At 50.4% G+C, this 12,500-nt stretch overlaps 1 protein-coding gene across 1 annotated transcript in view; it reads left to right on the forward strand.

Moving 5' to 3' along the window:
• LOC311327233 (acyl carrier protein, mitochondrial-like) overlaps positions 1–7,055 on the forward strand; it is a gene marked incomplete at both ends in the record, with an annotated part of 7,888 nt that extends 833 nt beyond the window's left edge. The window contains 3 exons of the mRNA XM_084460267.1: positions 2,753–2,878; positions 6,822–6,882; positions 6,970–7,055. Of these exons, the coding sequence (XP_084316393.1) occupies positions 2,753–2,878; positions 6,822–6,882; positions 6,970–7,055 (273 nt within the window). The remainder of the gene's footprint in view (positions 1–2,752; positions 2,879–6,821; positions 6,883–6,969) is intronic.
• Between the last annotated feature and the right edge of the window lie 5,445 nt (positions 7,056–12,500).

Consider the following 12,500-nt stretch of genomic DNA (forward strand, 5'->3'; position numbering starts at 1 on the left):
AAACAAACATTTTTCTTTTTGTTTGGAATATTTGTCTGCATTTCAACTGGTTTGATTATTTTTTTTCCAAACAGCTACTCTTTTACATCCTTTTTTATTTCGCTTTGTGATATGCAACAAAACAGTTTCTGTCCTTGTTCAGGCACAGGTGGACGCTGCATTTCCCACAGTAGACATGTGAGAAGTGATTGCATCTCTGACGGGTTTCTCATGTTGGAACGTGGTCAATGCCATCCTTGCGCACATCTGGAGGCACACTAGATGTTGGCCTTTTCCGAGGTGGTGGGGGTGTTTGGCGTTCTGGAGAGGATGGTGGTCTGACACACTTGAGCTGGCTTTTTCCTGCGCTGATGAGAGAAGTGGCAACAGAAGCCTGAAACCGTCGCAGTGGCATGGTTTTCTTCTGGGGCTCCAGCTTCTTCTGGTCTCTTCTGTAGAGGATCCATCCATTGATGACTGCCACTGTGACAGTGTGCCACCAAATGTACATGTACCATCGTCTGGATTTGAAGCTGTACTTGTAGAGGGCAGACAGCATGTCAAGGAGGTTGACACCTCCCATGAAGGTGTTGTATGTTTCAACGTTGGCTGGTCTTGAAACCATTACATATGTTTTGGTTTTGCGATCCCAACGTTTCACTTGTCCTTCTGGTTCGATGCCAACAAAAGAAGACAGTAGGTTCACAGCTTTGTTGTCACACCATCTTACAATGATGATCTTTTCCTGGTTTACTCTGAAATCCATGGTCCCTCTTCCTTTTTTCTTCATATCTTTTTCATCCATCATGTTGCAGTCTCCTCGTACCCTGTTCATTCGGACGGTGCCTAGGTAGTAGATTCCTCTATCCCTGAGACGTTCGACTAATGGAACTGATGTGAAGTAGTTGTCTGGCAAAACCTGCAAATCAAATCAAGTTGTATTTGTATAGCGCATTTCATACACAGAGGCAACACAATGCGCTTTACAGAGAGCAGTGGGTGGTTAGGCATAGGTACTACCCCTACATAGTCCAGAGGTGTGTGTGTGTGTGAGAGAGAGAGAGAGAGAGAGAGAGAGAGAGTGAGAGTGAGTATGCGTACCTTGTGGTTTTTTCCTGCTGGAAGAGTTGATGTCTCTTCTTCTGTGTTTATGTGGTCATCACCCTCTTGCAAGTCTTCCTCTTCGCCAGATGAGCTTTCTTCTCCCAGATTTGCTGGGGGAGTCCAGTCTTTATCCTCCTCATCATCATCCTCATCCCCTAACTGCTCCATGTCACTGGAATTTCCATCCATAATCATGCGCAGGGCATCTTGCACAGAGTACCTTTTCGCCATCTAAAATGCAGAGATAAATGGTCAAAGGACTGCACTTATATAGCACTTTTCCACCTTAGCGGTACCCAAAGCGCTTTACAATGGCAATTATTCAAAATATTCAGAATTTTGACTAAATGTGTGATCTAAAGAACACATTTCAATCTTAGAGTTTGATTGAAACATAAACAATACTGTATACACTGTAAGACATATACCAATAAAATCAATATAATGATCATTTACAGCAAAATTATACAATTGTGTAATGTTCTTTGGTTAAATTATAGCAAAACTGGTACGATCCAATTACAGTGGGACTCACGTGACCTACTCAAACTGACTGACTATTGAAGCACGTCCCTTGCAGGGTCGGGGATGCTGTATATATATTTTTTAGATTAGTCTACTTATAAATATTTGTTCAAAATATCACATTTCTAACTTTAATTAGGTTAATCAAATCATCAAAACAGTGTATTATGCACTAAGGTAAGAATAATGCACATTGCAAAAAGAAAAACAATACAATGATGATTGAGAAAAACATGCTAGCACATGTCATTACATACTATATTATACCTGCGGTATCAAATTTGATACACACATTTTCTACACGGTTTACTATAAACGAAAATGCAAAATTTTGAAGTAATTATAAGTTACTTCAACTAATCTAACATTCATTTCAAAATATTACTAAAGATATAAATGCAAAACTTACCAGAACTTCTTCAAAACAGAAAATGTATTTCACTGCTAGCACCAGCTGGAAATTATATGCAATCAGACATCTTGGGTCAAACCATCTGAGGCCCTCTGAATACTTGCAGCACAAATGGTATGCTCCAAGGTGAAGAGGGCATGTATCATATTGTACACAACAGGTTTTTGAACAAAGTATTGATTATGTTGATGACGTAATAGGTCTATCAAATCAGGGTATCAAATATGATACAAGAGGCGCTACAGGGTTAGAGGTTGTTTAATATTAAATTGACACTTTATTGTGATTTAGATTCAGATTTAGATTAGGTGAGTCACCTGCCAAGGGGACTGTAGATTAAAAAAATCTACCGGCCAAGTATTTTTTTTTTTCAGATAGCCTTCCCAAATATAGTCGTCAATTGGAAATTTTACCTGCATTTGGCCGGTGGCAGGTGTTCATTTTCAGGGTCGGCGGTTCGAATCCCGGTTCCTCTTCCTGTCCACATGCCAAAGTGTCCTTGAGCAAGACACTGAACCCCAAATTGCTCCCCCAAATGAGCAGGCTAGCACCTTGCATGGCAGCTGCCGCCATTGGTGCGTGTGAATGGGTGAATGAGAGGCCTTCGTTCTAAAGGGCTTTGGACAAAAACGCTATATAAGTGCAGTTTATTTGAATAAGAACTAGCCGTTAGTAAACGGGACAGCTGTCCAGCGAGTCACCCCTCATCTCCCGTGTCCCCTCTCCCCCCAGGCACCCTGGCGTCAGGCCCTCCTCCCTCGCCGTTCCCTCAGTGACCTGCCCCCCCTCAGCCTCCACGCCATCCAGGACCGCGTCATCGGCGTCCTCAAACTCTACGACAAGATCAACCCCGACAAGGTAGCTAAGCCACGCCCCTAGCAGCTAAGCCACGCCCCTAGCAGCTGTGTTTACAGTCATGTGAGAGTGAGAGTTAGTTTCGGCCTGAGAGTTAGTTTCGGCCTGAGCTAGACTAATTGCCCTGTTGAGTGGGCTGTGGGAGTGGCCTACTCTCCTGGCAGACGATTAGCAATCAGCAGTGACAGGCCTTAAGCATTGACGGCTTAGACGGCGACAGCTCCCTCCGGCGTGCGACCGAAGGCTAGGGCGGCCAAAGGCACCGGGCGACTTATTCAAGAGCGACTTTGTCAAGTAAGACTGTCAGGAAGGTAGTACGTCTACATTTACCTCAGTACCTGTTTTGTTACCATTATGTGTTTGCATCCTATTCCTGTTGTGTTCCCTCTCCGGGGGTCACGCAGACACTGGGTCACCCCCAGACTCCGTAACCCCTCTAACCTCATCTATCCGACTGTCTCAACTCATAGAGAGCAAGTGGTGACAGGGGGACTTTGGAATTGCCAGTCGGCGGTGCCCAAAGCTGAGTTTATCTCAGGCTATGCATCCTTGCTCTCCCTCAGCTTCCTTGCTCTCACCGAGACATGGATCACACCAGAGAACACTGCCACACCCGCAGCCCTGTCAGATGTGTATTCTTTCTCCCACACTCCCAGAGCTGCGAGGCGAGGTGGTGGTACTGGCCTGCTCATTTCCCCAACATGGAAATACTCACTCGTCTCCATCCCACAGTTCTCCCCTCCCTCTTTTGAATTCCATGCTGTCTCTGTCATGTATCCAATCAAGCTCACCATTGCTGTTGTGTATCGCCCACCAGGTCCTCTTGGTGAATTCCTAGAGGAGCTCGATACACTAGTTTCGCACTTCCCAGATGATGGGTCCGCACTCATCCTTCTCGGGGACTTCAACATCCAGAGTGAGAAATTGGAACCTTTCCTCTCCTTCCTCTCCTCCTTCGATCTTCACCTCTCTTCTTCTCCTCCTACTCACAAAGCAGGCAACCAGCTGGATCTCATCTTCACTAGACACTGTTCCACCCCTAACCTTTCTGTCACTCCCCTCCATCTCTCTGACCACTATTTCATGTCCTACTCCCTCTCCATCCCCTCTTCCCCTGTAACTCCTCCTCCTACCCACATGGTTACCGCCCGTAGCCATCTCCGCTCGCTCTCCCCTACTGACCTTTCCTCTGCCGTCACCTCCGCCCTCCCCGCCCCTGAATCCTTCTCTCTCCTACCCTCTGATACTGCCACTGATCTTCTCCTCTCTACTCTTTCCTCTTCTCTGGACAATCTCTGTCCCCTCACCTCCAGGCCTGCACGCCCAACTCCACCTGCCCCATGGCTGTCGGACTCAGTGCGTACTGATAGACGGAGCCTGAGAATAGCTGAGCGCAAATGGAGGAAAGGCAAGCTCCCAGGGGACCTTCTTAATTTCCAATCTCTTCTTTCCACATTCTCCTCCTCTCTGTCTGCTGCTAAAGCTGCTTTCTTCCGCTCTAAAATCCTAACCTCTGCTTCCAATCCTAAAAAACTCTTTGAAACCTTCTCTTCACTACTCCAGCCCCCACCTCCTACTCCCAACTCCTCCCTTCTCCCTGATGATTTCGCCAACTTCTTTGACAAGAAAGTTAACGATATCAGATCCTCTTTCCCCCCTCCCCCGGTCAACGCTCCATGCACGAAACTCACCCCCCCATCCCCACCCTCTCTCCACTCCCTGCTCCCCCCCTCCTCTCCACGCCCCACCTTATCCCACTTTTCTCCCCTCTCCCCCAACGAGGCCCTCAACCTTGTAACATCTAACCGCCCCACCACGTGCTCCCTAGACCCTGTTCCCTCGACTCTCCTTCAGTCTGTTGCACCCGAACTCCTTCCCTTCCTAACCCACCTCATCAATGCATCTCTTGTTTCAGGATGTTTTCCCTCTGCTTTCAAGACTGCCAGAGTCACCCCCCTCCTAAAGAAACCATCTCTCGACCCCTCTGATGTCAAAAACTACAGACCGGTTTCCCTTCTATCCTTTCTATCCAAAACACTTGAACGTGCTATCTTTAACCAACTGTCTTCGTACCTCCACCAGAACGACCTCCTAGATCCCCACCAATCCGGGTTCAAGGCTGGCCACTCGACAGAGACCGCCCTCCTTGCAGTAACAGAGTCACTCCATGCCGCTAGAGCGAACTCTCTCTCCTCTGTCCTGATACTCCTAGACCTGTCAGCAGCATTTGATACGGTAGACCACCAGATCCTCCTCTCCACCCTCGAGGAGAAAGGCATCGATGGCTCTGCACACTCCCTGTTTGCATCCTACCTGACGGGCCGCTCCTACCAGGTGACATGGAGAGGGTCGACGTCGGAACCACGTAGTCTGACTACGGGGGTTCCACAAGGGTCTGTCCTGGGTCCTCTCCTGTTTTCCCTCTACACTACATCTCTGGGCGCTGTCATTCGCTCGCATGGCTTCTCCTATCACTGCTATGCCGATGACACCCAACTGGTTCTGTCATTTCCCCCTTCTGATACAGAAGTGGAGACACGCATAGCTGGGTGCTTGGCTGACATTTCGGAGTGGATGACGACACATCACCTCAAGCTCAATCTGGACAAGACTGAGCTGCTGTTCCTCCCGGGGAAGGGCTGTCCGCACCGGGACCTGGCCATCACCATTGAAGACACAGTGGTGACCCCGACTCGGACTGCGAGGAATCTGGGTGTGACCCTGGATGACCAACTGTCATTTTCCTCACATGTCACATCCGTCACACGTTCCTGTAGATTCATGCTCTACAACATCAGGAGGATTCGCCCTTTCCTCACTAATGAAACGGCGCAGGTACTCATCCAGGCCCTGGTCATCTCCCGCCTGGACTACTGCAACTCCCTCCTCGCGGGGGCACCGGCGTCAGCCATTAAACCTCTGGAACTTGTCCAGAAAGCTGCTGCTCGCCTGGTGTTCAACCACCCCAAATTCTCCCACACAACTTCCCTCCTCCGTTCCCTACACTGGCTCCCTGTAGCGGCTCGCATCCAGTTTAAAACTCTGGCGCTAACCTACAGGGCAATGAAAGGAACAGCCCCCTCCTACCTCCAGGCCATGGTCAAACCCTACATCCCCTCCCGACCACTACGCTCTGCTACCTCAGGGCGACTGGTTGCCCCGTCACTCCGAGGCTCCTGCGGTCGATCGACACGGTCACGGCTCTTCTCTGTCCTGGCCCCGCAGTGGTGGAATGAGCTGCCCACTGATGTCAGGACAGCAGAGTCGCTGCCCATCTTTCGTCGCAGGCTCAAAACTCATCTCTTCAAGAAGTACTACAACAATCCTCCCACCTAAGCACTTATTATATTATATTGCACTGTACTTTAGATTGCACTTTGCCTTCAGCACTAGATTATGCTCTTAGTCACTTGTTTGTTTTAGAAAGAAGATGCACTTGTGAGTTCTGGCAAGTAGTAGTACATTGGCTCTTCCTACGTTAAATGCAATTATTGTTAGTCGCTTTGGATAAAAGCGTCTGCTAAATGACTGTAATGTAATGTAATGTAATGTAATGTGGCCTCTGGTTTTATTACTAAAAGGCTGTGAATCAAATTGCCTGGGTATCGAGTCGAATTTCAAGAATCGATTCGATTCCGATTCACAAGGTTCAGAATCGATTATCACGATTCAATTGAATATCGATTCGGTTAGTGTTACTGTAGCTGTAACCTTAATTACATGACTGCCAAGTTATGCAACACATCAATACTAGGGCTGGGTATCGATACTGATGTGCGTGTGTGTGTGTGTGTGCGTGTGCGCGTGTGTGTGTGAGTGTGTGTGTGAGTGTGTGTGTGTGTGTGTGTGTGTGCGTGTGTGAGTGTGTGTGTGTGTGAGTGTGTGAGTGTGTGTGTGAGTGTGTGTGTGCGCGTGTGCGTGTGCGTGTGTGTGTGTGTGTGTGAAGGGCCTGGGTCTCGACAGTCTGGATCAGGTGGAGATCATCATGTCCATGGAGGACGAGTTCGGTAAGAACACACACACACACACACACACACACACAGTGTATACAGTGAGGAATATCTTCATAGCCATTAATTTCTGTGTGTGTGTAGGTTTTGAGATCCCAGACGGTGAGGCAGTGAAGCTAATGTCTCCCCAGGACATCGTCCACTACATCGCAGACAAGAAGGACGTGTAATAGTGAGTCTCACACACACACACACACACACACACACACACACACACACACACACACAATGTAACGGCTGTGTTGTTGATGTGTGTTTTCCCAGGTGATCAGAGTGACCCTGTCCACCGGGCTGCATGTCCAAGCCGCCGGCCACATGACGCAACGCGCCCAGAGCAGCTCCCCCTCCATCCCACCGCTGTGCGCTGGTCATATAGAAGACACGCTTTATCCCTAGCAGGGGGAGAGAGAGAGAGAGGGAGGGAGAGAGAGAGAGAGAGGTTTATTCCTAGGAGAGAGAGGGAGAGAGAGAGGAAATGTGTGTATTATAAGGATGGTATGTGTCAAAAACCTTTCTCAATTTTTAGCTTCGCGGTAGGTTATGTTTGTGGCCCTTTGTCGCCCTCTAGTGGGTAGATAGTGAACCCGCAACCTGCTTTGCTAAGACCTTGTCCTCGACTCTCATCTCTCTGGCTTCTCTGCTCTCAGAAGAAAACACCAAACGCTTGTCGTGTTTGACTGTGGGCTCATGATCTAAGTAAGTTGTGGTTCTCATCGGTGTGTTTGTTTTGTTTGTCGGTTGAAAATAAATACAACGTTATTGATTCTACTTGCTTATTGGCTCAACTCGCTGTCAGAAGATCGTCTGCTTTGACAGTTACATCGATTAAAGCATCACCTCACCTCTTCAAGTACTACCAGGATCCTCCCTCTTAAACAACTATTTTATTTATATTTTGCTTCTCATGCACGTTGGCTTCAGCACTAGATTCTGCTCTTAGTCACTTGTTTAGAAAGGAGATGCACTTGTGAACTTTGAAGACTGCCTACATTGAATGCAATTATTGTAGCTTTGGATAAAAGCATCTGCTGAATGACAACAAATAATAAACAAATAAACAACCCTTTGCAGCTTTGTTTAGAACCCTGAAGGAGTTTTTTTTATACATATAAAAGGAATCTATATATGGGACATTTTGTCAGAGTATCATTATCTATAGTTTGATGAGATCAACGTTTCTGACATATACGCTGATCCTGGACCAGCGTTTCCTTCCTTTAGCCTACAGCTGTCAGTCTATGGACCGACCGCAGATCAGATTCCTGACTAGGCGGGTGACATCAGGAGGGTTTTGAACCGGCGGACTCTCGGGCGCCAGTTTCTAACGAGCTCCTGTCCTCCTCGCGGGGTGCAAATATGAACCACTAATTATCTCGCGGACCCTTTGATGCCCCTCTGTCCCGTAAAACGTAATGGCTTCCTGCACACCGTTTAAACCGGGTGTAAAAACCGACCTAACCAGCGCCCCCGCCCCTCCGGTGTGCTCCCCGCGGGCCCCCGGTTGTAGTAGCCTCGTGCGCCACGGGAACCGCCCGGAGGACCGCGCGCTAATGACGGTCAGATGGAAAACAACCGCTGCACACACACACACACACACACACACACACACACACACTAGACTCACGAGTCAGAGTCTCTAAACATCTGGCATCGCGAGACTACACACACATACACACTTTCTTTCACACACACACATACACACTTTCTTTCACACACACGCACACATAACAACACACGTGCGTCTTGTGTCCAGGCTTGCCGTTAAGGCTACACCAGACAGACAAACGCACCGATTTCCGTTAAAGTCGGTAACCGATGGGAAGGGAACCTCGCCCTCACACCGAGGGAGGAAAGTGAGCGTGGGGTTTCCTCGCAGCCTCGGTCCGGTGGGTCTCCAGCAGGGCAGGGCAGCCAGTCACACACACTCTGGATGGAGTTGCTTCTAGAGGACCCTGAAATGTCTGACCACACAAAATGCGGCTCAACACAAACCTGCTTCTCTTTATGTTCACGACAGGTAAGGGATACAGGCTCGTAGCCTGCTGATGTTCAAGTGCGGACCCTCGGAGATGAGTTATTTATTAGTTTGGTTAATTTAGGGAGGTCGTCTTTACGCATTCTTGTCAATGGGATGTGTTCTGTTTGAGCCCCAATCCGTTATCCAAATCACATTAGAGAGATTTGGGGTTGCGTTTAGACTAATTGTTAACTGGTTACCGTTGTAATTGTGTTAAATGTGTTTTTTTTCTCCAGGGAATATACTCGCTGTGTTACAGCACGACTGTGGCGGGACCGTAGACCTCCACCGGGAGAAAAACGGTTTCATCAGTTACACCAGATCTGGGGAAGCGGACCCCAAACAGCATGCGGGTCACGGTCACGCGTTCGACGCCGTTTGCACCTGGGTCCTGGAGGTCCCTGCGCGTCGCGCGGTGCGCCTGGAGGCGGTGGCGGTGGCCGCGGGCGGGCGCGTGTGTGCGCGCTGCGGCGGGGATGACGGAGAGGAGCGGGTCATGGAGACCGGAGACCGCGGGGATGACGGAGAGGAGCGCGTCATGGAGACCGGAGACCGCGGGGATGACGGAGAGGAGCGGGTCATGGAGACCGGAGACCGCGCGCTCCTGTCCGGCTGCGCTCGAGTCACGGTCACCTGGAGACGGTTCAAACCGACCAGCTTTCCGCACGGGATGAAACTTTTTTATGAGATAAGTAAGTAATCTATAAGCTCGCTGTTGTAGCTATCTCGAATGTTTTACTGCTAGTTTATATCCTGGAATTGTAGGTTTTTACTAAACTTGTTATTGTGTTATTGTTGAACATGGTGGTGTTATTGTGTTATTGTTTCCATGCCGATTATGAGCTGTGGAATCAGTCAGTGGAAGAGCTGTTATCAGGCCTACTAGGAGAGAGAGATAAAGAGAGATGTATGTTTGTTTTCCTGTGTGTGTGTGTGTGTGTGTGTGTGTGTGTGCTCCTGGTTTTCCAGGTCAGGAAGCAGTCAGGAATTCCTCGGAGCGCCTTGGCCCCGCCCCTCTCCCCCTGTCCGCCGCCGAGCCAGACGTCCAGACGGGGTCCGTCTCCACGGGGGGGCGGGGCCCCACAGCGCCGCCGGAGGGTGAGGGGCCCGCGGGTCACCCCAACACGGGGCTCAGAGACTGGGGGTCGGAGCCACCGGGCCCTGGTCCCACCCTCTGGGTCCAGGGGGAGTCGCTGGCCCGCTCTCCCCAGCGAGGGCTCACCGTGGCTGGGCAGGCCGATAGGACCGCTCCCCTGCTTCCTCAGGAAGAACCAGACAATGGAGCGGATGCGTCTGGAGAGGCAGAGACGGAGCTCCACGTCACTCAGGGTCGCGACCCCGCCGGGGAGCACACACACGCTGATACACACACTAACACACACACTGATACACACGCTAACACACACACTGATACACACCCCAACACACACACTGACACACACACTAACACACACACTGATACACACGCTAACACACACACTCAGGGTCCCGACCCCGCCGGGGAGCACACACACGCTGACACACACACTAACACACACACTGATACACACGTTGACACACACGCTAACACACACACTGACACACCGGCTAACACACACACTGACACACACACTAACACACACACTGACACACACGCTGACACACACTCTAACACACAAACTGACACACACCCCAACACACACTCCAACACACACGCTAACACACAAGGAAACACAAACACTCACAACCATGTTAACACACACACTAACACACATCCTACACACATTAACACACAGGCAAACACACACGCTAACACACACACTAACACACACACTAACACACACACTAATACACAGACAAACACACACATTGATACACAGTCAAGCTCTCACACAAACACACATTTTTCCATACATGCTCACTCTCATTTCAACACACACTCTCCGACAAAATCAGACACACACACAAACACACCCTCCTACACACACACAAACACACCCTCCTACACACACACAAACACACCCTCCTACACACACACAAACACACCCTCCTACACACACACAAACACACCGTCCTACACACACACAAACACACCCTCCTACACACACACAAACACACCGTCCTACACACACACAAATACACCCTCCTACACACACACAAATACACCGTCCTACACACACACAAATACATGCACTAAAACACACCCAAACACACATTTAGACACACGCACTGGCACACACGTCGACACACAAACTAGCACACACCTAGACACTCCCACAGACACACACACACCCACAGACACACACCCTAACACACACCCAGACACTCCCGCAGATACACACACTAACAAACACATGGACACTCCCACAGACACACACCCTAACACACACCCAGACACTCCCACACACACACACCCTAACACACACTCAGACACTCCCACACACACACACCCTAACACACACTCAGACACTCCCACACACACACACCCTAACACACACTCAGACACTCCCGCAGATACACACACTAACACACACATGGACACTCCCACAGACACACACCCTAACACACACTCAGACACTCCCACAGACACACACACTAACACACACTCAGACACTCCCACAGACACACACACTAACACACACATGGACACTCCCACACACACACACCCTAACACACACCCAGACACTCCCGCAGATACACACACTAACACACACATGGACACTCCCACAGGTACACACACTGACACTCCCACACACACACACCCTAACACACACGCTGACACACACCCCGAACCCGCCGGTCTCTCTCGTTCTCAGGGGAGCGTAGAGAGAGCGTCCCGGGGTCTCTCCTGGCCCCAGAGCCAGACCCCCGGCCCTCCAGCCAGCCCAGGGCGCTCTGGCCGCACCCTAACCCCAGACAGGGGCACCGCGGCTGGGAAGACGGGGCGCGGCGGGCCCCTTGCCTGGAGGGCCACCAGGAGCCTCTCTCCACGGGGGGGCGACCTCCAGGCGACCGCTGGCATGACCCCCGGACCCGTGATGTCACTGCTCAGCACCGTGTCACGTGACCCGGAAGGGGAGGAGTCACAGGGGACAGACATCACTAAACAAACCCCGATATTGTCTTCGCCGGTTTCAGGCAAAACTAGTCAAACGGCAACACAGCCGGACGATGCCGGTCGGACGGAGTCATTGGCGCCTGTAGAGGCAGACATTACTAATCGATCAGACGCATCGGTGTCTCTGGAGACGGGCATTACTAGTCGCACGCAGAGAGAGTCTGAGGGAACCAACACTCTCTCTCCCTCCCTGTTCTCGCATACAACGCACAGCCAAGACGAGACAGCAAACACAAGCCTCGCACACACACCTCCACACACACCTCCACACACACCGTCCGCACACACCCCTACTACCGCCATCAACACACACTCGGATACGCACACTACACTCAACCTCGGTGACCTGACGCACACAGGAACACACACAGGAACACACACTCCAACAACTCACACCGCTCCCAACGCCAACAGCCCCTCGGACCTGGGCAAGACCCACGCCACGCCCCTCGCCCCTCCTCACCCCCTCACCTCTTCTCCCCCAGGCGTTCCCTCCCCATC

Source organism: Borostomias antarcticus (genome assembly GCF_949987555.1).
Source record: "Borostomias antarcticus genome assembly, chromosome: 31".
Lineage (NCBI taxonomy): Eukaryota > Metazoa > Chordata > Actinopteri > Stomiiformes > Stomiidae > Borostomias > Borostomias antarcticus.